The sequence below is a fragment of the Phaethon aethereus genome (genome assembly GCF_964289735.1).
Source record: "Phaethon aethereus genome assembly, chromosome: 7".
Lineage (NCBI taxonomy): Eukaryota > Metazoa > Chordata > Aves > Phaethontiformes > Phaethontidae > Phaethon > Phaethon aethereus.
In genome coordinates this window covers 15,539,862-15,566,266 of record NC_138583.1, presented here as the reverse complement: position 1 = coordinate 15,566,266, position 26,405 = coordinate 15,539,862, and the positions used below count along the sequence as shown (strand labels likewise).

At 38.2% G+C, this 26,405-nt stretch overlaps 1 protein-coding gene across 1 annotated transcript in view; it reads right to left on the bottom strand.

Moving 5' to 3' along the window:
* Positions 1–26,405, bottom strand: part of DLG5 (discs large MAGUK scaffold protein 5) — a gene marked incomplete at both ends in the record, with an annotated part of 109,270 nt that overhangs the window by 16,895 nt on the left and 65,970 nt on the right. Inside the window, 14 exons of the mRNA XM_082002588.1 lie at positions 1,262–1,351; positions 2,406–2,527; positions 3,035–3,179; positions 6,035–6,173; positions 9,694–10,713; positions 11,614–11,706; positions 12,441–12,544; positions 13,106–13,281; positions 13,909–14,036; positions 16,957–17,089; positions 17,837–17,962; positions 18,626–18,810; positions 19,906–20,136; positions 24,202–24,514. Coding sequence (XP_081858714.1) covers positions 1,262–1,351; positions 2,406–2,527; positions 3,035–3,179; positions 6,035–6,173; positions 9,694–10,713; positions 11,614–11,706; positions 12,441–12,544; positions 13,106–13,281; positions 13,909–14,036; positions 16,957–17,089; positions 17,837–17,962; positions 18,626–18,810; positions 19,906–20,136; positions 24,202–24,514 — 3,005 coding nt within the window. The remainder of the gene's footprint in view (positions 1–1,261; positions 1,352–2,405; positions 2,528–3,034; positions 3,180–6,034; positions 6,174–9,693; positions 10,714–11,613; positions 11,707–12,440; positions 12,545–13,105; positions 13,282–13,908; positions 14,037–16,956; positions 17,090–17,836; positions 17,963–18,625; positions 18,811–19,905; positions 20,137–24,201; positions 24,515–26,405) is intronic.

Sequence of the window (26,405 nt, the reverse complement as noted above, 5' to 3'; positions counted from 1 at the left end):
CAGGTGAGTTTTAGCATCCTGCATCTGTCATAGTTTGGAGACGTAGTGATTAAACAGACATAGTGAAAGACACCATACACATCTGAGACGAGAGGACTGACTATTCACTAGCGCTGTACTAGCCATGTAAAAAGCTCGGGGAGACCAGGTTATTAATTTCAGACAGTGCAAACTTACTGTCCTTCATCACTATTTCAAATCTGTCCTCTGTAAGTCTACGTACAACTGCCGCTGTTCCCAACAAGGAGAGGAGGTTACAGACAACCTACACCATATGCACGTCTGAAAACATGTAGCAATACAAAGTTAAAGGAAAATAATAAAAACACAGGGAAGGAGAAGTAAAATAAAAAATATGTAAATTTATTTTCAGATAAAATATTTATGTACAGCCCTTTCCTTTAGGAAGGAGATGTATTATGAAACACCTGAAAACACCAACAAAACCCCAGCATGAATCATAAACAGAGACAGGAAAGCTCTGCAATTTCTAACAAGCTTGACATGAGTTTGTTTGCATCTCTTCCCCAGTTGTACCTTCCTTAAGCAATTTCCTGAACACGTGCCCTGAAAGAAACATTCATTTTGCTTCCCCTAAAAAAGCTACAGAAAATAAATCTCACAAAATATAAAGCTTCTTATAAAGCTGTTTATAAGAACTGTATTTGCCCAGTGAGGAAAAACACTGCATACGATCTGTTAAGGCTACAGAACATTTGAGCAATGAACTGACTTCTACAGCTCTCTAGCACCCCACCTGGCATTTGTATCATGTCTTTAAATATCCTCCACCAAGCAATTCTGAGTGTAGTGAGATATTTTCACTGCATTTCAAAAAATAATTTACAATCAGTAATGCAATAATTTTCAAATTAATATACATAAACAATACAAAAAATAATGCAGGTCACCTCACTGCTAAAACTTTTAAAGACATCATTCTAGAAGAAAACTACAATTGTAAAACATACAGCAATGCTTATTCTTATTTTTTTTGTGCACTTTTGCTTAATGTGCCATGTCCTGGAGTCAACTAACAGAAAAATCAGCTCTCATTAGAAAGTTCGTTTTTTGGGGGGTTTTTTGGTTTGTTGGGGTTTTTTTCTTTTTTTTTTACTTTTCTGTGGCAAAATGCAAATTTTGTAACCTTAATAAAACAGTCATATTTAGATTGTGGCGCAACCTGATTTAACAGCTGCAAAGGCTTTGGATTGGTAATATTGAAAATAGTAAGACTAAAATTACTTATGAAATAATTCACCTCTGTCAGAGCCCATCATGGACCTCGGATATCTTGGTGTTAAAGGGATCTTAATTCGTTCTGTTCTGTATTGCAAGTTACTCGAAGAACCTATTTTTACAACAAGAAAACATTACAATGACAAAAGTAAAAGCAACTACATTCAACAAAAAAGTACATTTAGATTCTACTTTTCAATGAGCATTAAAATGGCCTGTGAATTTATGCCCAAGCCTTGATGATTACGCTCATCTATATTGCACATATCATATTTCTAGTAAATTGTCTTGATTACACAGTCAGTATAAACAGAGCACAATGCAGCTATACAGTATATACGCACCGTTCATTCTTGTATGAAAGATATTTTAAATATTTTTCAATCAAATGAAACCTAACTTGAAGTCTGAGCAAGAATCTAACATCTCTGTTTACTAAGAATCCATAGGACTTTCCAAAAGACATTTAAAATATTCTGATTACATTCTACTTGGATGAATATATAATTTTCTGACACTGATTGCAAATTGTTTTGTCATTTTTTGCTGAGGTTACAAAGCTGCCATGCTCTATTCAGATGCAACTGCCAATCATTGATGGAATGCAGGAACACAAACACGCACAAAAAAGTTATTACACAATTTAAAATTTAAAAAAATTCTAAAATGTTAAAATGTCACTGCTACGAAGCATGCATTTGCTTTGGTATTACTAGGATAGGCATAAACAATCTTACATGTCAATCAAGGAAACAAGTGTAACTTATCTTCCAACAATATAATTTATATTAGGACATTAGTTATCCTGGATTTTTTGTTGTGGTAGCTCTCTCCTTTTCTCCTCTCCGCCTCACTGAACCTCAAAAATACTTTAGCTAGGCCTCCCATCTTTATAAGGGTACTCTCAAACAGTAACAGGCACAGAAAGGAGAACCACTCACACAGAGCGTTTCAAAGAGACTGTACAGAATGAATTAAGCACAGCTACTTGCAGGGAACACCTTTAGTCATAAAACCACAAAAAATAAAGCGAAGGAACACAGGAAGCCTTTAGACTTTGCTAGCTATGACAATCCCATAATACATGTACTTAAGGAATTTTCCATTTATTCTTTGTCTCCAGTACATAGCAGTCCCACAGGGAATAAATCAGAAAAGCTAGTTACCAAGTCTTGCACTGGATGGTAGTGAATTTGAGCCATGAGATGCTCTTGTACGTGAATTTTCAGAGTAGTCATTGGAGTGTTTATGACTTAGGTCCAAACTCAGGCGACCCTGATGCTGGGAACTACATCAAAAGAAAAGGAGAATAGGGCAGCAGTTAGAACTGGGCAAAGCACCTCAGCAAATAGCAAGTTGGCCAACAAAAAATTCTGGATATCCCTGAGTTACTGAATAAAATGAATGCTCCTCTCCTTCCCATTTCCCAACGGTCGCATCATTTTATGAATTAAGAGAAGTTGGAGAAAAAGTAGCCTAAATTACTATTAAAAAAAAAGGGAAGGCTTTATTGGTTTCAGCAAGGACAAGAAAAAACATTAAATATCAGTTCATTAACAAAATAAATTTCTTTGTCACTATCAGCTAGTGGAGCAGAGGGAAACCTAATACATCAGTTATTGAAAGACATGAAAACAATGGGTACTCACGTCTGCACAATAATGGTTTTGAGAACCCTAGGTCAAAATAACACATAACAGCAGTGCTTTTCACTCTGCACTGTATAAAGCAACTACCAGAAGCAATTTCATTCTAATGAAAACAGAAATTTAAGGAGACATAAATTTCAAAACACCTGGGATGCAGATGCTGATGGCATATTTGGCTGGCGACTGATGGGCAATTGCTGGTGTGAACTCTATGGCTCCAAGCAGTATAGATTGGATTTCTCATGACAGCAGTCACTGCAGGGCACGGTGCTAAGCTTCTCGGTACAGTGCCTGCTTAAGATAAAAACACATTCTTACCAACATTATTAGTCGAAAAACTACGTACTTAAACACCAATATTTACATATTTACATATTGCAACATTTGCATGTATGAACATGTATCTACAAACAAAAATTATTAGCATACAGACACATACATTATTAAGCACCTTTTAAGTAGTATGTGCATATTTAAAATCTGGATTCCAATTTTGTAATGAGTCAGTAATAAAGTGGATTAGATTACCAAAAAATGAAGTTATTCAGAATATATAATTTTAATATGCACTGGTAACAAAGATTTTCTGTTTTCAAGTATCAAACCTTTTTATACAGCAACAAATATTCTGCATTTTTTTCTGAATAGTCATGACAGCGACACAAATTGTTACTTGGCACTTGAACTGACCGCAGCTAAAATGATTCATCCTCTTCTACTGCCTCAAAGACTCCCACTTCCAGCATGTCCTATGACTTCAAATTATAGTATTTTGATATTTATCTACGAAACTTATTACTCAAGCTGTTTAAGTACACTCATCCTTCAGTACTCAACCAATTGAGAGCAGCCCTGCCGAGAAGGACTTGGGGGTACTGGTGGATGAAAAGCTGGACATGAGCCGGCAGTCCAGAAGGCCAACTGTATCCTGGGCTGCATCCAAAGCAGTGTGGCCAGCAGGTCAAAGGAGGGGATTCTGTCCCTCTGCTCTGGTGAGACCCCCCCTGCAGTGCTACATCCAGCTCTGGAGCCCTCAGCACAGGAAAGACATGGACCTGTTGGAGCGGGGCCAGAGGAGGCCACAAAAATGATCAGAGTGGTGGAACACCCCTCCTATGACCACAGGCTGAAAGAGTTGGGGTTGTGCAGGCTGGAGAAGAGAAGGCTCTGGGGAGACCTTATTGCAGCCTGCCAGAACTGAAAGGGGACCTATAGGAAAGATGGGGACAGACTTTTTAGCGGGACCTGTTGCAACAGGACAAGGGCTAATGGTTTTAAACTAAAAGAAGGCAGATTTAGACTAGATCTAAGGAAGAAATTTTTCACAACAAGGGTGGTGAAACCCTGGCACAGGTTGCCCAGAGAGGTGGTAGCTGCCCCATCCCTGGAAAGAGTCCAGGTCAGGTTGGACGGGGCTCTGAGCAACCTGCTCTAGTTGAAGATGTCCCTGCTCACTGCAGGGGTTTGGACTAGATGGCCTTCAAAGGTGCCTTCCAACCCAAACTAGTCTACAATTCAACCAAAGTCTATTTGAACAATTTCCTTTTAAATGAGAATAGAATACAGTAGAATACATAGAATACAGTATCAAAAACTTGTTCACATTTCAAGAGATACAATCATATTGTTGAATGTAGGTTTGACTTAATTGGGATATTATGCAAAGGTATGCTGATTTCAGTTGGGAGAGAGTTACTTTTCTTCTTGATAGCTGGTATAGTGCTGCGGTTTGGATTTGGGATGAAAATAATGTTGATAACATACTGATGTTTTCAGTTGTTTCCAAGCAGTCAAGGACTCTTCAGTTTCTCATGCTGGCCTGCCAGCGAGAAGGTGGGGGTAATACAAGAAGTTGGTAGGGGACATAGCGGGCACAGCTGACTCCAACTGGCCAAAGGGATATTCCGTACCGTATGATGTAATGCTCAGCATATAAAGCTGGGAGAAGGGGGCGGGGGTGGGGGCGGCGACACACACGTTCAGTGATGGCGTTTGTATTCCCAAGTAACCATTCCACATGACGGAGCCCTGCTTTCTTGGGGATGACCGAACACCTGCCTGCCGATGGGAAGTAGTGAATTAATTCCTTGTCTTGCTTTGTTTGTCTTGAGCACATCTTTATGTTCTGAAAATTGATTGGGATGACAGGGTTTGAAGCAGTCTGTTGCTCCAGATACACAAGTAATTACCTCCTTCATGGTCTCCAGTAAAAAGAAATTTTTCCATAATTTCTCTAATATGCAGGAGTTTGGTGCTTTCCAAAGAACTGAGGGTAAACTCGTAAAGATCAATATTGTCTTGATTTGAAAATCAAGTTTTGTATGCAATTGCTGAAGGTAGCTACGCTAAAGACTGAACAATCCACGCAGCAACAAGTTTACCAAGACTAAGCAAATATTTCTCAACCAGTTCAAAGCAACTAGAGTACAATACCCTAATTAGCTCCTGAAACACTCCATTTAGTCTGTGCCAATTTAAAACCTGCCAACATGAAACTCAATACCAACAACTGTTCAATCAACTGAGACAACATGCTAACTGTTTCCTGTTCTACCTAATTATACTGATTTCTGTGTGAGCTGCTTGTGAGTTGCCTCTTCAACAGCTTAGTATCTTAAACACACTGGCGTGTGATCTTTAATTTAGATTAAGATCACAACCAGTTTGAGCACTGAACTTAAGACAATCCAAGCATTTGATTTCCAACAGGCAGAACTTAGTATGTTGTACTTTCTGAACATCAGATCTTTTTCCTTGGAAATGTTTAATAAATTAAGCATCTAAAGCTTGGGACATCTCCATTTACCATTCACTTTCAAAAATACTGGAAATCTTATTCGTCTGCTTAACGTATAGGCTACATGTTGCTCACCACTAATGTATTCAAAACTCATCTGCACAGAAGCTGATGAAACACATATCCTTCAGGCAGGAGTTGCCCAGTTTCCTTAATGGTTCTGAAACAGGTTTCACTTCTTTACAGTGCAAAAGGTAAGCAGACCATGTTCAGATTAAAACAGACCATGGAAATATGTTTTTTGAGTCATGTTTGTTCTGCACTTACCACAACTAATCCCCAATATTGTCCAACATGGACAAATTCCTTGGGGCATTCCTAGAAAGTAACTACGAGTTCTGCCACTCACCTGCTGACATGCTGCCAGTGTATAAGGCAGTAGGCACAAAGCTATCGCTGTGCCTAGCAGACCGTTTTGGTGAATATGGTGCCCATTCCTGTAGCTCTGGAGACAGATGCTCCTCACTAGCTGGAGCATACTTCTGCACCTATAAAAACACAGAAATACTATTACAGGAAGTTGGAGATTCAGAAGAAAAAAAAATAAAATAGCCAAACTTTGTAGGCAGTAAACAACTTCAAACCTCCTAGTATCCGTTCCAGAACGTGCTCACCATCAAAGCGCTCGTTACACCTTCATCTTTCAATGATGCTATTCACTCCTACCCTTTCCTCCTCCATCCCGCGGTGTTATTCCTTTTTATTATGTTGTAATCTTTTTAGGCCAATGTTCACAACTTAAATGATATACTTTCCTTCACAATAAAACACCCAGCATTTAGCTATGTCTCTCCTTTAAAATTCTGCTTTCACAGGGCATTTCAACTGTTAGTTCAGCCGCTACCACAACCATTTCCTAAAGAAGAGCTGGCTAACAAGCCAGAAAGTGTTTTCCTCTAAGCCTATGTTTTCAAACACATGTGGAGCAACCTCTCCTCAACAGAGCAATTCAGGTTTTGGAACCATCACAACTTCTGTTCTGTACGTAATGATTAGACACTGGTGAGTTAAGAAACGTAAGAATAGCTCAGATACTGACAGTGATGCTAGAGAGCTGCTAGCTCAGGGCTCGGCATGCAGAGTTTGCACATTTGAAATGTACAACACAAAACATGAGATTGAAGTATGTAATTAGTGAAAAATAATTACTGAAAAGGTACTTAGTTTTTATGATAGCAGTACTTGAATTAAATGAAGTTATAAGAGCACTAAGACTCTAAAATGCAGAAGGTACCTTCTTAGAACCAATATTTGATCACTATCATCAGTATATTAGTAACTGTACCACCTGTTACTAAGGGATGAAACTTCTATTTGGCAACTTATAAAAGTACACAAACTTAATTGTGTATATACATAGCTAAGGAAATTGAGAACAACCAATATGGCTATAAATTCAACTACACTGCATGTTCTATATACATATTTTTGATATTAAAAACAGTGCTTCAGGAATGGATACATGCAGACTGGACACTACTGTCACACAACCTGATGTAGTTGTAATGCATAAAGACAATTCCACCAGAGAGAAATTTTTAGAGTGAATAGTGTCCACTTTTTTGAGGCACAGTATCAGTTCTGCTCTGCAGTCAACAACTTCAGTTAAAAAGCTCTGTGTATTTTCTGGGAAGATGGGGCAGAAATTGGGCGGGGGGGAGAACCACTGAATCTAGTCCTAATTTAACCCTAGAAACGTAAACTAACTAATACATCAAGTAACCTTAAAAAACAAAAGTTATGACTTTTTGCTTCTATTATACAATTTTCTTCCTCACCTCAAACCAGCACCCATATGATATCTGCAATATCACTTGGGCAGTATGTAGAACCAACCATAGTATGTCCTTGTCTATCCTTTCCAATCTCAAAGAGTGACTGCCAAAAACACCCGCTCTGTTTCAGCTGGTAAGTTTTCTTACACATAAGTCCCCACACACATGTCCTTGTCACAGCTGGAAACTCTTCACTCACTATAGAAATATTACTAGTTATAACCAGGACAGTGTATATGCCGGCAGTGATGTGCTATAATGAAGCATGGGACTATCAGTGCTAATGGATCAACTTGATAGTGAAGCAAACGCCCTGTATTCAAATGTGTTCAATAGCTTGATCTTGTTTTGTTGCTAAATATGTGCCAAAAGATGACATTAGATTATGCCTTTGTTGGCTTCTTGTAGTGCAGTTCTTGATGAAAAACTGTGACCTTTCTCTTAGCCATACTGCTCTTCAGGCCTCTTCAGAACAAATCTGCTGACTTCAGCTACCAAATTAAACGCTTACTCTTTTCTGTCATTTTCTGTGCTGCTTTTGGCTAGGATAGAGTTAATTTTCTACATAGTAGCTAGTATGGGGCTGTGGTTTGGATTTGTGCTGAGAACAGTGCTGATAATATAGGGATGTTTTCATTATTGCTGAGCAGCGCTGACACACAGTCAAAGCCTTTTCTGCTCCTCACCCCACCCCACCAGCGAGGAGGCTGGGGGTGCACAAGAAGTTGGGAAGTGACACAGCTGGGACAGCTGACCCCAACTGACCCCAGGGATATTCCATACGATATGATGTCATGCCCAACATATAAAACTGGGGGGAAGGTTAGTGGGGGGGCACTGCTCAGGGACTGCCTGGGCAAGGGTCGGTTGGTGGTGAGCGTTTGTTTTCATTTGCATCACTTGACTTTCTTGGGTTTTATTTGTCTCTCTTTGTTATTCTCCTTTTAATTACATTTTTAATTTTTTTCCCATTATTATTTTATTTCAATTATTAAACTGCTTTTAACTCAAGTCACGAGTTTTCTCACTTCTACTCTTCCGATTCTCTTCCACCATCACGTCGGGGGGTAGTGAGCGAGCGGTTGTGTGGTGCTTAGTTGCCAGCTGGGGTTAAACCACAGCAATAATACAGAATTTGCTGGACACTTCTATTAAAAAAGGCTTAAGGCTCTCCGTAACTACTTTTCCCCCCAAAACGTTAGGGTATGAGGAAGGAATACAATGGAAGCAGCCAAAAAATGACAGAAAAAATAACCACTTGTTCTCTTATACCAGTATTTTTGTAGAATATGGCTGTGCACTACTTTCAATTCAGCTCTGCTCTCCGTATTGCTTCTAAAACTCCATGAAGAGGGTGGGATTATCCAGGTATAAACAAGTACGGCAAAGAATATGGTATTCTAAGTCATTATGATGCGATTATGTACAACCAAAATCAACACTTTCAGATTTTAGGCGAGGAAATAAAAAAGGAATCCATATCTGCTACCTGAGCAAATCTGAGGCAGTGGACCTGAAACAACATTATTGATTATGCCACTTTATATAATGTAGTCCTCTAAACAGGTTGTTCTTTCTTTCTTTTCTTTCTAGACTGCACAAAATTTCTTCTGCCTACTCTGGTAAGACATGACCCACAATCTCCACAGCAGGATTGTTTATTCTAACAAATTATACTCTCATTTTGAACTGTTTTATTAAACCATATTCTCATAAACAGTCCCTCTTTACAGTGTAATGTGCCTAATGCCCCATGAATTTCAGATTAGATTTACAAAAAACAACACTGTGAATGGTATACCTTTTTCCATTAATTTGTACAGTGAGCTGGGCAACCAATTTGACTTTTGTAAAACTTAGGAGGCCCTATTTTCAGTTTTTCTAAATCTGTCTCTTTGCATTTAAAATTTTTTTCAGTTTTCAAAAAATACAAGGAAAAGCCCAGATCTTCCAACAAGCAGCGTTAAAACCCAAGATGTGGCTGCTAAGCAGAACCCTATCATTCTGTTCGGAAGCCACCACTGCCCGTTAAATACCACAACTCCATGAACTGGGTTTTGTATTTTGTGATACTGCAAAGTGCCAACTGAGCCTGGGGTAGCTTCTCAGGTGACCTGGATTTTGAGAACGGGCTATGCTTCTCCTGTTACACTATGTAAACGGACACTCAAAACCACACTGAAAATATACTTTAAGATTTCTAGTTTTGTACTTCAGTATACCAAGCTTCTACCTGAAGCGCAGGATTAGGAATGGGCATAGGGGTCATTTTATGCCTCAGAGCAGGAGCTGATTTTGGCCTTGGTCTTTTAACCTCTGGCTCTTCAAGTCTCTGAAAGCCAATATCGTCTTCACAGGATTTCCTTGAAGAGAGATGAGTGCCGTCAATTCCCTCCTCCCGATAATAATGCCCAGCGTTCCTGCTGCGCCCCTTGAGAGTAGCAGAGTCCTGTTTAAGTGCCAAGGAAACTGGAGCTTGGGCAGCAGCTGGGCTGTTGGGTGGTGATCCAGTTGTTACTGTAGACTCTGATGCAGAGCTTGCCTGCTGTTTATGTTTAAATTTTATAGAGTCACTTCTCTTAGGAGGAGTTGGAGGAGTTGAAGCCACTTCAGCTTTTGATGGCTGAGGTGAATGGCCTGTCACCTGATTAGGGGACAGGTAATCCAGTTTGGGAGGGGTTGGTGGTCTTTTGAAAGTATCAGGATCAAAGATAGATTTCCTTTGTTTTGGCTTTTTGTACACAGAGAACTTCTCTGTTTCTGTTGCTGAGATATTAACCATGACTTTTGGCCAGGTACCACCACTATGCTTAGTTCCATGTCCTTTGTCAAATGCAGTCTCAACCACCACACAGTCAGCTCCTGTAGGCTCATAAGGCAGCCTCCTGTTGTCCAAGTCAACAGCTCCATAGCCTCGGTCCCCGTATGTCTCTGCGCTGAAGGAGCTGAGACTGTGTTCTGAATTACTGTGGCAACTGAGCACTGTGTTCCTATGAGAGTCTACTCGTAACGTGTTATTAGCAAAAGGTTTGTGATCGCAAAATGAGCCGCTGCCCTGATCACCCTGGTCCTTCTTGCCATCCATGATGTCTGGATTGAAAATATCAGTCTGGGTTGAGCTGTTGAGTTTCACATTTCTTTTATTTTGGGCTTGTATCTCTGATGCGTGAACTCTACAGTTTGGCATTTTTTCTGAATCCTTCAGATTTTCAAATATATTTTGACCACTCCAAGATGAACTCTGAGGAAAAACCTAAAACAAAAAACCTTATTATTATGGCTGATTTCTGTTCAGTATGAGGCATATTCTAGCCTCTCTGATCTACCTATACTTGAACATACACCAAGACATGTATATATACAGTTGGGAACAGTTTAATAAAATCTTACAGATTCCAAAGCACAGAACATCAGATAAAGTGAAGCTAGAATTTTTCAGAAACATTTTCCAAACAACTCCAGAAGGGCAACTCCAGATGGTGGCAGAAGCACTGAATTGATAGTGAAAGGACCTGCATTCTACTTCAACCCCTGTTAAGTTATGCTAGTAAGTCATCTTAAGTCATGCCCATTTACCCTCAAACATTCCATCTTTTTACTTTCTTAAAACCTCAAGCTCTCTGGAGCTGGAATTATCACCCTCAAAGCCTGTGTGACAGGCCCAGAATAATGGGATTCTAAACTCAATAAGCAAAACAGAATAATATTTTTATAGCAATAAGCCTGAAAAAGAAAGCCTTGTGCTTAATCCTCGCGATAGCCAGAGTTCGGTTTTCCGCACAACTCCCTCCTGACTAAAAGCAAACCCTTCTGTAGTCAGGAAGGAGTTTATCTTTCATGCGCAAAACTGCTGCAGTTCTGAAGCAAAAACCAAGAAGCAATTGTGCTAGGAGTCATTTCACATGACCAGCAAACAAACGAGAAAGAAGAGCAATAATTAAGTTTCATTTCCTACCAGATGCCACAATAGCCTTGCTTTGGAAATAACTGTTGAGTGAGTGTACTACCAGTGATATGCATCCAGATGGTCTTATTTTTAGCAGAGACTATCCCATGATGATATATTCATCTTTTCATATACTCTTCCCTGAAAAACTGAAATAATTCTGTATCAGTTCAAGATAATTCTGCAAATTTAGCTTCTCCTACTCACCTTCATCAGTGACAGTGTAAGGGAATCCCTACAGTTTCGTAGTAAAGCTTCACATTCAGTGAGTGACTTATTATCTAGTGCAATGCCATTGATCTACACAAAAAAAAACCAAACACAGACATCCATAAACCAAAGGCAGCAGGTGGGAAGCATCTTAAGGTAGCATCTCTGAAACAGAGAAAACACTAGTTTTATATGTATACATGACTGAAGTCTGGTTGACCTTGTCCTGTCTTTTTGCATTCTCCACTAAAAACCAAGCCTACTAACCATAATTTTGCTATTCCTCCTGAAGACACAGTGTAACAACACTTGTTTCACTACATTAGCCTCTGTGCCTTTGTACATCAACAGTAACCACCTTCCGTTTCACCAGAGGTCATACATCAGACAGGTTGTTTAAGGCTGCAAATGCACCCAGTCAAAAACTTCCCCTCCAAAAAGATGAAATCTGTGATGCCATAATTTAAAAGACAAGAAACCTTTCATCCAACCAAGGGATGTCTTTTTGGAACTGACCTTTCCTATTCAGTATAAAAATCACAATTATCATTATATATAAAGCCAAGCATGAAGAGTAAGTCGGTGTCTCTGTCAAAAATTCTCATACGAATGAAGCGTAGTAAATCAACTCCACATTATATTAACCCCTCAGCCTACAAACACATCGATCTATAATAAATAGTTAGTGAATATACGAAAGAGTATGATACAGTGAAAGTAAAAAATTAATCGGAAAGTTTGGGATCTTAAAGAGAGGCATCAATGATAACACTTCAAAATAAATACAAAAATAATAAAGAGGAGGATGCATCCTTAAGACTTACAGCAATTATTCTGTCTCCCACAGTAAGGGAACCCTCTTTGGCAGCTGGGCTTCCGGGCACAACAGCAGCAACAAATACTCCATTTTCAAGACTGACTCCACTATCTGAAATATACCCCCCAAAAAAATTTTACTCCTGCAATTCAAATACCTTACTCAACATGCCTGTCCTGCCTGCACAAGAAAGAAATAACTACCAAACCAGCTGAATTTCAATTTCTGAAAACCCTTTTAAAGAAACAGGAACACAGCAGGGGAAAACAGGGATTTTGGATATCCCAAAGTTTAATATAATCATACAAAACTGGGGTGACTGATGGGTTTAACAGTCTTGTTTAGACTCCCAGATGGGCAGCTAACTAGAACTAAGGATTAAAAAAAAACCCCAAAAAACAACAAAACCCACCAAAAAAAAACCCCAAGAAAGTGAAAACCACAAATAAAACCCACCCAAGAACAAAAAAGAAAACCTGTACTTACAGAATAAAGCTATCATCAGTATTAACATTCTTGGTTTTCAAAAAACAATTAATGAAAATCCCTATCTAGGAGGAATTAACAGTTTAAACAGGATTTAAACAGAGGCTCAGAACATGTACCTTTTTGTCAAGCCATTTTTGACTGAACAAACACATACCATTTACATACATCCTTCATAGCCATTACCTTTATGTCCAGAAACATTGATGTGAAGAGGTGTTATCACCCGACCACCTAAAGACTTCCTTCTTCGAACCACCATGTTAATAACACCTCCTCCATTTACAACAGCTTTTATAACTTGCTTTTTATCCTTATTAGTAAGATCCACATCATTTATCTTCAGCAACCAATCGTTCACTCTGGTAAACAAACAGAAACAAGCAGGTCAGCGTTATAAGCATACTTTGCTGGACACAGCACATGAATAACATTCATGAAAAGGGATGCAACAGCGCTGATCTCAATATGCTAATCCTTAATTATCTGAAGATCTCCATTCCTGAAGCATTAAATAGCAGCTAAAAGTAAAATGCACTTCACTAGCAAAAGTATATCCGCAAATCACTAATGACTGCTCCTTATTTAAAAGAAACTCTTTGGACAGAGAAGAGTTTTTAAAAACCTATTGACGCTAAGAACAGGAGCAGGTTTCAATTTATCCCTTGCTCTACTCTCCTTTCTCCCTGCCCTCTCCCAGTAGCTCACCCTCATGTCTTTCCCAAAATTTAAATAAATAGATCAAAGTTTGAGAAGATAATAAACAGAGCAAGTGAGACACAAAAAGACATATCAAATCCCGGTGAGTGTTAAGGGATGAGTCAGTGTTTCATTTCTGTAATGCCTTTAGGCATTGGTCTTCTCCATGACCAATGATAAAAAAAGAACTTTTAAAAAAATGGAAAAAACTGAAGACAATTTACAATAAGCTCATATTTAAGTTTATTATGATCAACAAAAGACAAGTGTCTTCCAAAGTCAAACCCTACCTTAATCGACCATCAGCAATACTTCCTTTGTCTACTTTGGTAACGAAGATCCCACAGTCTCCAGGGAGGTATGGTTCATTCACGCCTTCTGCCACATCAAAACCAAGTGCTTTCAAGTCCATATCATCCTAATAAATATTAGCAACAAGTGACTCAACTGCCCTGGCAAGCATTGTGCGCTGTCGTTAGCAAGAGGCATTACTGCACGTTTGTACTAGGCACTTACATTTACAGGGTACCTGTTCTAGGCAAGTTTTTATATTCTGTACTTCAATATATAAGCTCCCAATTCCATTAGTTATTAGGCATCCTCTGGCATTAGAACGATCCTTCTTTCTCAGATTAAGGCTGAAATAATGCAGAAGGGGAACTTCACCAAAGAGGAATAGGAAAGCAGAAGAGCATGTGAGAAAGCACGTTCAGACACATATAACCTGTTTTAAGGTATGATGCTGGATGTGTAATGAGAGAACAAGGACAAAGGCATGCCCCCCACAAATGGGCATTACTTGGGGGAAAAAACAATGGTAAAGGTAAAGGAAACAGCATTGTGTCTTAGTGATGAACTCAGAAAGATGTCCGCTTTGATATGGCTAGAGACCAGAAGTAAACAGGAAAGAGAGCTCTAACATTATGGGGGACCATTTCTAAATCAAGGCGATATTCTACCAACCCTGGCCCAAACCAGATCATCCTTGATGTGAGAAGTGATAAACGTCTTTAACAAACCAGTCATTGAACCAAACAGGCAAATTTTACTTTTCTGTTTGCTTTGGTAAATGGCCAGGTCACTGTAAGAAAAAAGTCCAAGAAAATAAACTGGGATGAACTGAACATAATCTGATTTATTACTGCTCTTTTCAGTGTTAAATAATACACTTATAAAAATTAGACAACTATTGGAAATCAACTGGACTAACCATCTCAGCATACTGAAGGGAAATGATACTTGGTATTTAAAATTTAACATGCAAAAATTAAATAGAGCTTGAATCAGACATGTAAGGCATGGTTCTAGACATGGTTCAATGACTAATCCCCTTAAAATCAGAAGAGCAAAAAGTCTTCAGGGAGTGCAAAAGATGCCCGATAAAAGCTGACGATAAAACATGCAAAAATATGAATATTACCCAGAAATTAAATTGAGCTGAAAATACTAAAAATATACTAAAATCCTACGATTCTTCCAAATGTTCTACATAACGAAAAAGTTCATAGGAAGAGTATAGGGCTGCCATAAAATACAGATCGGGTAGAGATCACAGTAACATTGCACAGCCTCAGAGCTGCAAAGTGAATATTATTTCTCACTCTTTGAGCTGAGTGATTATGTAGAACATGATCTGAAGCAGACAGGTGAAGCTGAAGCAAAAATGAAAGGATTTAAACTTATTCAACCCTATAATCTCCATCCTGGAATTCAAATGCTGGTAGGTCAGGTCAGCAAGGATGTTCCCATATATCTAATCAAGGTTGGCACAATATTATTACTATAATTTGGTAGCAGCAAGTGCAATCCCTATGTTTAGGAGAGGGAAACATATTCAAATGACAAAGTCTACACATTTGATCTCAGTAATGCAAACATTTAGAACAATCTTTGAAGGAAAGGGTAACTAAATAACTGCACATGGATGGAAAATTCATCAGGCTGCGACGTTGTTTACCAAAAGTACAGCATATGCCACACTTGTAACTAATTTTACAGAAATGGAAAAGCGAAATTATTAGTTATCTGTTAAAATGGAGAAGATGGCAATGTATAAAATCCAGTGATGAAGGAGCTGGTCAAAAGAGATGAAAACGCATAGTGAAAGGGAAATTGTTATCCCAGAAAGAATTTAGAGACAGTGGTCCTGATGGATCAGCACTGGTACTCAATTCATATAGTCTTTTCAATCCGTATATTTCAACAATTAACAATATTAAATAATATTTTTAGTGTCAAAAAAGGAACGTGTTAGTGGTTTTCTTGGGATGCACTGTCAGAACACAGACAGATTGGAAGAGCATAAAAAAAGATGACTCCAAATATTGCAGTAAAATAAAAAGGGATTTCATTTGACAGCATTAAATCACAAACTTTGTCATTCAGGAAGGAGAAAGAAATTCTGGTATATGCAGAAGCTGTTATAAATGAAACACAACCTGGAAGACCACCTGTGTGTTCTATGGAGTCAAAAATATTACTCTTAGGAAACAATGTGATATGCCAGCCAAAACCTTCAAATAGAACAGCATTCGATACATACAAAACAGTGAAATAAAAACTCTAGACTACAGTAAGAAGAAAAATAAAATTAAATGGAGAAAAGTACTACTATGATAACCTCTACATCCTTTCATTATCTGGAAAGCTAAATATAAGGACTTTACTTAGTATGCCAAAATGAAAAAGGGATTTAACTCCCCCTTACAGACAAGCAAGAGAGATTAGCATCTCCTTTCATCCCAGATTTTTAAGCTGAAGGGCAATGCTGCCCTAAAATATATATTCATCATGAATAAATACTTTCAATAGTTTAAAATTTCTAAACCCCTAATCTGAGCAGAAGTAGGAAAACTAACTTCATGTAAAAGCTTAACTGTTTTATGCCTAGATTGTAAGTGATGTTGCCCGTAAGAGTAAAGGACTGGGCTCTCTGATGCCAGTGTTTCCATCACATATTAAGTTTCAGCTGCCTTAGCGCTGCTATTTCTGCAATGCATCGTTAACTTTAAGAACGCTAAATGTTTAACTTAAATGTATTTTATAGTACGTGGACCTGGGTACCCTGCAAGATCAGACGGAGGAAGTATTTTTATTTACAATTCAAATGAAGAAAAACACAAAGCCTGCGTATAAGAGCTTGGTTTTGTCAAATACTTTCATCTAAATGTGACCATGCTTGTTGCATATGTGTGTGTGGTTCCTCACACAATAAAAATAAAGAACTAAAAAAAAGTATAGATTATAGTTATTTTTAATCATATGTAGTATCAAGATGTTACCATTGACTTCAAAGCTATCCAATATATAAGACAATGAAGTTGGTGGTTTTGACTTACTCTGTCTTTTTCAAATTCTACCACTTCTGTTTCCCATTCCAGAGAATCTGTGTCTATGGCTGAGTCATGGGAACTATGAGCCATCAATTGACGGAATCTGGCCTCCTTTTCCAACTGATTCTCCATCTTCTCCCTAGGCAAAGAAAATAATTATTTATAGACACAATCATTTTAAATAAACTGATTCATAATGTTATCATTGTGAGATACCTTATATTTTATTTTCTAAATCAAAAAAGTCCAAAACATGCCAAAATCTGCCCCATGCTTCCACTTCTCCAATATTCTTGGGCTGCTACCAAATTGACTTTTCCTTTTCTATATATTGTCCTAGCATAGCCTTACATTTTTGGCATTAGTTTTTACATGACTGGAGTACACAACTAGTTTTCTAACATCTCCCCAAAATGCATTTAATTTATGCTCAGATAAGCTGCATCACTATGCTCAGCACAAGTGGGGCATGATAAATATCAACCTCTTCCACAACCTGAGATGACATATGATGCACATCTTCCTTGCATTCATAAACTAGTGAGAATACAGCTGGGAGGAACTAAACTGCAGTTCATCCAACTTCAGTGCAAGAAACCCACATTGCTTAAGTGTATCTCCACAGTACAAAACTTTGAATGTGTCTCATTAATAAGATAAAAAGATTAAGATAGGAAGACTTAAGGATCCTGCCCATCACAATAATTTCCATAATAACTAAAAATATAGGCAATATTTCCACATACAATATCATGGATGTATGAATCATAATATCAAATATAGCTGCCCACAGCTATAACAGCATATGGTTCACCTGCGAACACAGCTAACAAACCAAAGTTTTTATCACAAACTTTCATGCAGTTTGGTCATTTCTCTAACATACTTCAGTTCCTTCAGTTCACGAACAGCATCGTTTTTCTGCTTTCTCATGTCATCCAGATTGCGAAGAGCTTCAGCCAAGTCGCTCACAGCCCGGTCTCTCTCCCTCCTTAAGTTATCACACAAAGTCCTTCAAAAGCAAAGAACTTTCAATTTAGTTAATTAAAACGCTAGCAAAGTAACAATCTCGTTTTACCACATGGTAAAGTTAATGCAAAATTTTTAAAAGCAGTTTCAAAAGATCTTTCTCTAAAAAGAAGTATAAGGAAGTAAAAAATTACATATGCTAGATCCTAAGGAAAAGCTTATCAAGGTAACAGAAACTTTCTTCATCCCTTTCAAAACTTTATTTCTACTTCCTTCTTTAAAGTAGCAGAAAAAAATCCTGATTAAAGTATTTCTCCTTAGTTCCTTAACGTATGTTTAGTAGCAAATACATTGGGCACTTTTTGCAAAATGTGCCCACAGGTAAAGAATTATTTGCAGAACTACAGCTACAGCAAGATAAGGTATATCATGCCTAAAAGAAAGCAAAATTTGTTGTTCCTACATAGCAGTGCTGTTAGGATCCATGGTATTTTCTAGAGACATATTATGGGTATGAAAGCACAGACAAAGCCAAGTATCTTGTAAGGTGTCCTCACCTTTAAAAAAAATCCAAAAAACCACCCTGTGACAGCTAATGCAGAAGCTGAGGAAAGTGCTAGTAAAATCCATCAAGTCCTAGAATTGCATCAGCTGCACAGAAGGTATTACAAAGATATGACTCATGTACCATCTAGCACTCATTTACCGTATACTTTCCCTTTCTGCAACAATCTTATCCCGCTCTTGAAAGGCCCAATCTCTCCTACACTTGGCTACTTCTGCCTCCTGGATAGCTTCCTTGAGTTCTTGTGACATCGCCTCATACTGTTTCCGAAGCATTTCAATTTCTTTGTTTGCTCTTTCTATGTCTAGGGTAGCAGAATCTTGTATCTAGGAATTAAGAAACACAGGTAAGTATTTTAGGCACAATGTTTAAGTATGCACAAACAGCTTTTACTATACATGTATTGCCTTATGTATTCAATTCTCATTGTTCATGAAAAATATTTATTTATCTTAAAGGCAACTTTTTGGGGAAAAAAAAAGATAAACACTGCTGCAATTTATTTCATTTAGTGGCACACAATTTGTGTGAATACAATCTACATGAATAAGGATCCTCACTTTAAAATAACATCAGTGAACATTTTGTATTTCAGAGATGACATTCCATGCTTCTATCTAGTTCTGCTTAGCAGACAGGAAAAAAACTTCACGGCTGTTGAGACATCAGATACGCTATTATACGCAGTTACAACACAGATTTCCTGCACTAACATCTGTTATTTACCCTGGGACTACTAGACGTACATGTTCACAAACACAGACTTGTGTGATTCACGCAGGTCCCTTAACTCCAAAGCAGAGCAATGGAATTCCAGAAGAGTTTTGTTTGAATGTTCCTTGTTTTAGACAAGAATTACTTACTTCTTAAATTAACTTGTTCATCTAACATTCTCTATTTTGAACAAGAGAGATGGTGACGACAGCAAGACAAATACACAGAGAATACTCCAAGCTTGCAGCACAATAAGTATATGCCAACCACAACAGTAAAGTCCACCACAAGCACTGAAGGCCATGGGCTTACAAACAACTGTGTGTGGTTAATTTCAAAAATACAAATGATTCTAATGAACCTGACTAGACTTGTCATTTGCTTAAAGATTAAACCACGAAGGAATGTTTTTAAGACCTGAATGCATGTGTATCAAAGACAGACTACTAAAGCACTCTTTTTCTCTAAATGAGTTATAATTATATTCAAAAATAAGAGAGCACTGAATCTTAAACCCCAGGTTTACATTCACACCTCAACATTAAACAATAAAAATTGCAACAAATAAGACCAAACAGAGACTATGAAAAGTCACGTCTGGCCTTTTGATTGTCACCTCATATGCCCAGGCATTTAACTGATCTCTTGAAAATTACTGACACTTTGAAGCTAAGAAATGAAAAGTCATCTGTGAAGACTTGCAATACCTGACGGGCTTGATAATATTCCCTTAGTAGATGGTCTCTCTGGATGATAGCTTCTGTTCTCTCTTTCCTGGCAACATCTCTTTCTTCCTTGACTGTCTCTATATCCTTGCAAGCTTGGTCAAGTTCCTTCTGGGCCTCAGCTTTGTCCTTCACTTCATGACAGTATTTTTCCAGCAACTCATTCCTCTCACAAATTGCTCGATCTCTTTCCACTAGAGCTGAGTTCAGCTCCTAAAACAAGATCCATGTTTGCAGTAGGTTAAGTACAGAAGGAAACAGTTCATCTTTCCAACTGGATACACACTGACACCTTAAAAGCCTAGAGAGTTTACCGCTAATGTTCTGAAAAAAAGGGAGAAAACAGACCATGCTCACATGACATACTAACAAAGTACCAACAAGGAATATTAAATGCGGTATTAAAGATATCACACCATCACAGTAACACAGTGCTATGTCACAAGTAAGCAAGAACCCGGGAGCACTCACAGTTTTGAGAACCCTAAATGAGGGAAGGTTATTAACCAGTCAGACTTGATGTTTTAAAAACAGGCTTTAACTATGGCAAAGGGTAAAAATATATTGCAAATATTTTTAAGCAATGGCCTCGATTTTATAGGACTGAAATAATTCAGCCAACCCAGCTACATAAGTATCTTACAGCTTCCTCAGAAGTTTTAAAGGGACATTTAAGTCAGATGCCAGTAAGATATCAATGTGCAAACTACAGGATGTTCAAAGATAAAACTGCGGTATGCCACAAAGCAGAATGACAGTACATCTTATTCAATGTTGATTTCAACTGCATCATAATAAAAAAGATGAGTAGAATATAGCTCTAAAATACAATCTGTCCTTTAAAAATAGTTTAAACTGACTTCCTATTGGAAGAATGGGGCATTGAAACAGTCGAATTTCATGCCACTATATTTTGAGATGGTCCAGCTCTCTAGAAGCATTCAGCCAATGGCTACAAAGAAGTCCTTCTACACAGGCACTCCTAGCCGGAAACTATTGATGTTTTGATCTCAACAAGATTACCAGAGACAGCTGACATCTGAAAAACAAAAGAAGGAAAGGGTCCAAATACTTAAGGATAGAAAGATACCACGTCATAAACGGACTTCCATTGCATTTTCCGCTACAATTTGCAAGGAATGAGTATTTAAAGCATGGGCGACAACTGCATTTTGCTTTACTAACATAATTGTTTTTGAGATGCACACCTAATTAAGGCTACTCTGGCTATTAAAACGTTCTGCAATGGTATTAAAACATATTTTTGCTGCAGAGTAACCAACAAGCACTAGATTTTGTGAATTTTAAACATGTCAGTGAATTGCAATTACCGGAGCACTCAGGTTTTTTCAACAGTCAGTAAGAGTTTCCGTTGCTCAGTACTTCTGAAGAGAGAAATCCCTGACCCATCTGGTGGTACAGGTAACTTTTAGTACTGGAAGCAACATTTTTCACAGCTTAATTACATTCTGTGTAAAATGAACATTCAAATGAGTGTATAAAACTTACTGAAAACTATTAAGTCTTTTCCACCATGCAGCAGAAATGAAAGTCATCAAGTATCAAGGCAGAGGGAACGTTCCCAGAAAGCCCTTTGTTAAACAGTAATTTACAGTACTTTAAGGTGACTGGAAAAAATACACATTTGCCACAGTTTATTCCAGCATGCTCGATACAAACTATCTGAATAAGAGCAGCCATTGCTTCCAGTGGTCAGTAGTTAAATTTCACCTCTGTCTTTTTCCTGTGACATTTGCACAAAATTACAACATGACAGCACAGGGCAACGTGCCATTTGGCACTGATCGGAACAGCTTCTGTTTGGAAACATGGGAGTGTCTTGGTTTGAAGAACAATTCTGAATTTGTGAAAAATTCTTACGTTTGAAGGAAGTTCTCACATATGAATATAGTGCAATAACCTCACACAGGATAAAATACAACAGGTCTGTTTAACAGAGGGGAAAGCTGACTACCACTGAGATGAAACACGACATTCTAAGTATTTGCTGGAGTAAAAGATTATGCCAAACAAAAACACCACTGGGCAAGTAGAGGGGGAAATCTATAGCATCTAATCCCTAGCTTTGAGTGGCCAAACTCACAAGAACTTAATCCAAAACTGTCCATAGCGCAAAATCCTGGGATTTCTTCTATCATCTATAAATGCCAGACAATTATTACCTTTGGGATGTAAATTAACCCATTATGTTCGGGCATGTGTAACCAATAAAGCTTAAATATTTAACTAGAAAATTGACTGACCGATCACATCTAACCGCTCATGATATAATGCCTCTTCAACCTCAACCTCTTTGCCATCTCAGTTGCATTCGCATTTCTTTGGGACACAAAAGATACACTAGGAAACGCACGTTTCACAGAAGAAACTCCATTTAAAATGACCTAAATGGATTCAATCAGTCAGTGAGCACTATGTGACGGGGCACCTAAAGCTGCTGTGCACCCCAAGGAGAGCGAAGAACATTAAGTGACATTTTGCCAAGCACCAGACCAACTATTCACTGACAGGATAATCCTACTTATGTAGCAGCATTTTTCAGGATACTATTTCAAGTGAATGTGTCACTTGACTAACAGTTTTTTTCAGTCTTTCAAACATTTGCCTTGCCAGAACTAGAAAATCCTTTATGCACTGCATGCAGCTGCAGCAAGCCAGGACTATGTGTCATAGGAACATACCTGCTCACAAGCATAAGTGTCATAGCTACGGGAAAGGAAAACAAGAACAAAAAGAAAACTCACAGTACTGCGAGTTTTTACACCTCTTAGTACTTTGTAGAAGCACTTATTTCTGCTTTCTGATGGGACAGTTCTGGGGTGAAGAAAAATGCACCCCTCTGCCCTGCCAGCATCTCACTCATCAGTCTTAAACTCTTTCCTGTTCTTATTCAAACATCCCTTCAAGCCATCTGGGATCACCCACATATTTAAAGTTTTAATTTTGTGCCCCTTAAAGCACTTTGGCAAATTACTCACAGTGCCACAACAAGAAATATAACAAACTGGAGCAGAACGACTAATTGTGGCTATTTCCATCAGTATTCCTTACCACTGTCCTGGTTTCAGCCAGGATAGAGCTGGTTTTCTTCACAGAAGCTAGTGTGAGGATATATTTTGGATTTGGGATGAGAAAATATTGATAAGGTGCTGATGTTTTGGGTGTTGCTAAGTAGTCAAGGACAGTCCAGCTTTCTCGTGCTGGCCTGCTGGCCTGACCTACCCCGATTCCACTGAAATCAACAGCGGATATTTCTATTAATGGCCTTGATGGAAGCAGAACAGGTATGAAACACGTATTAAAACCTCGCTCACTGTAGAAGCTACATTAATTAGCTGGCAAATAAGCAGGGCTGAAAACTATGAATTCTTAAAACCAGAAGTTAGTTATTTTTAAAAGCTCTGATGCTGTATGTCACAATCCACATTATGTCCCTCAACAATGGTGTGACTTTAAAAAGGCTCCACACCTTAATTTTTCATAAAGGGCATTTTGTTCAGATGTAATGCTGTGAAAAAAGTAAAATGAGATTTATAGGCAATGGAATACATTTCCTTGTATCTATTTCATGCTAAATTAAGTATTTGTAAACTGAAGGGTCAAGTCAATGCATGTCAGCTGAAATTAAACCAAGCAGTAAACTGTGTTTGGGAAATCTTAAAAGCATCATTATAACATGATTGTGATATAAGCATTTTAAGACCATATTGCTGAAAAATACAAAGTTCTGGTTTCACGCACTTTAAGGCATGCCTGAGTTCTAGTGAAAAAACCTTCAAAATAGCCTCTTTAACTTAAAGGCAGAAGGAGGGCAAATGAGTAAGAACATGCATGTCAGCACAGGCTTTGCATAAATATTTGAGACTACTTTATCATGTACCGTCTTAAGTCATAGTAGGTGGTATCCAGTGGTTCCTGTAGAGGTTAGAAGTTAAAAATAATGAATATTTAGAGCTATATTGTTACAGACAGCATTACTTGAAAAGGCACAGAAGACTAACACAGTAAAGGAAGGATTTGTAAATCAGCAGAACAGAATTAAGTCAAGAGAATAGCAAGTTTCAACTGACAGGTACTCCATTCAAACATGCAATTTTAATAAATTGATAGTAAAAAGGACTGCTATAGGAAAACACCAGCATGTAATGTCCTCTTTGCACTCCATACCTGTTTTCCATTAATCAGTCATACATTTCTGATTCTAGTATCAACAGTGTATACTCGCTTCCCTTCCCCATTGAAACAATAGGTTAGTACCTGTCTTAAAGCTTCCATCTCTTCACTAGCCACACGCTTCTCAGAAGAAGTGTTCTTGAGTTTGGACTCTGCAAGCTCCAGCTCTGTTTGAAGCTTATCTACCTCTTTAATTACTTGATCTCTCTCACTCATTATGAGGCGGTATTCATTGAAAACTGAATCCCTTTCTTCCTTGTATTTTTCTGCATCCTTTGCTGCTTTCAGCTGCATTGTTTTGAACCTTGTCACCTCCGACTGTAATCGCTCCATCTCCCTCTGCAACTCTTTGTTTTGTGCTGTGGCATTGCTTAGTTCCTGCTGTACCGATTCAAATCTAAAAACAAGCAGAAAGGCCAGTAAGATACTTGTTCTTCATTTTCCTTTTTCATATATTAAGGATTTGGCTGGATAACCAAATGTTTGCATTGGTAGAACACAACCTTGCAAAATGGAAGTTAGGGAACCTTTAGGAATATTAGAGAGCCTCTTTAAGGACCTGAAACATAAAAATTGTTAGAAATAATTTGGAATTAGTTTAATTATTACAAGTAAATTTCTATCAAGTTATTCAAAAAGGGAAGCAAAACACTGTCATTATTTAAATAGCACAAGTTTAACCTTACTTATTGCATTGAGCTTTGCTCATCTTAGAAGTTAATTCCTTCTCCCAACACACACCCCCAGGCATGTGGGAAGAAAGGAAACAAATGCCGAAATTGGAAGAAACAGAACAACTTCCACATGCCCAAATATGCCACAGGGTTGGCAATGGACAATTTAGAAGAGGAAAAAAGTGGGTTTACAGTGAAAATGCAGACAATGGACAGGCAATTCAAACATTACTGTTTGTTTTCATAAGTAGGTCATCCAGTAAAACTGAAATGCAAAGTATCTTGAACTGTCAAAAGCAATTTTTTAAAATTTAACACAGACAAAAACATGCACTTTGTCACTACAACCTACTGAATTATGGCACAATCAAAAAAAGGACATAGAAAGTTTATTTTAAAGATACTAACTTTTGTGTTTATATTGACAAAGCATTCTTAAAAGTGGGAATATAATTCCACAGACAAGTTCACAAATAGGTTTGAAAAGGAACTTTTCCCAAGAGCAGTATTTTACCACAACTGGACACTAAGATTTCCTTGCAAGTTTTTTCCAAAACTCCCAGTTAGACACCATCAGTGGAAACACTGTACCTAACCTGATGGACTTTTGGGGTTATCCAAATTTCAGATGCCCACAAACCTCTGGCTGACTTTGTTCTCTCTCTCGCACACAAATGCCTCAGACTGTTTAAAAGAGCAATTTCTTGTCTAGTCCAGCATGTTGCCTGACCTTTCCCAAAAGAGAGCTGTAAACTCAATTTCAGATATTTCCTTGAAAGCCTCAGTGTATTCAAAGCATTGCCATAGCATCACCAAGGCACCTGCCAGTAATTTCAAAACCATCACAACCCTGCTCCTTTTGGGAAATTCTTCAGTTTGGGAGATCATCGGGCTGGCAGTACAGAAGACTTAACATATTACAATCTGGATTTCTTCTGTCTTTTCAGAACTATGAGCACGAAGGTAAGAGGAATATACTATAGGAGAAGTACATGGATATATCAAAAAAATCTAAAACAGAGACTACGCCAAACAATCTCACGGCCACGTGAGAACCCACAGTCCATTTGAAAACTATTTGGGGGTCAAATCAAGGACAACACTGGGACAATAAAAGGCAAGAGGGGAGGAGAAAAGATTTAAGGCAATGTTTGCAAAAAAAAAAAAAAAAGTCATCGGTAAGGAAGGGGGGAAAAAAAAAGGGAGGGGGGAAACCCCAAACCATGAGGAGCACACTAGCACGGGGAATTGATCAAAAAGGAAGGTCTCTGTCATAGAGAAACATTCATATTAAATACTGATAAAATCCTGCATAAAAACCTGAAAGCAGAGTTCCAGTTGAAACACACGGGTCCTGCTTGGCCTTGCATTGCCTCCTACGGAGGAAATACAGGCCGCTGGATCACATTTTCGCAGAAGCCTTCTGTAGAGAAAGCCCATTTCTAACAACTGTTGTGAATGGATTGCAAGTAACAGGGTTAGGTGGGTCAGTAGCAGCAAGCACGGGTTTCTAAGGAGCAACCAATACTGAAAAGAACCCTCACCAGGATCACCTGCTTTGTCTTCAACGCAATTGCAAACCACAGGCAGATCTGTCCGAGTGCCATAGCCCAC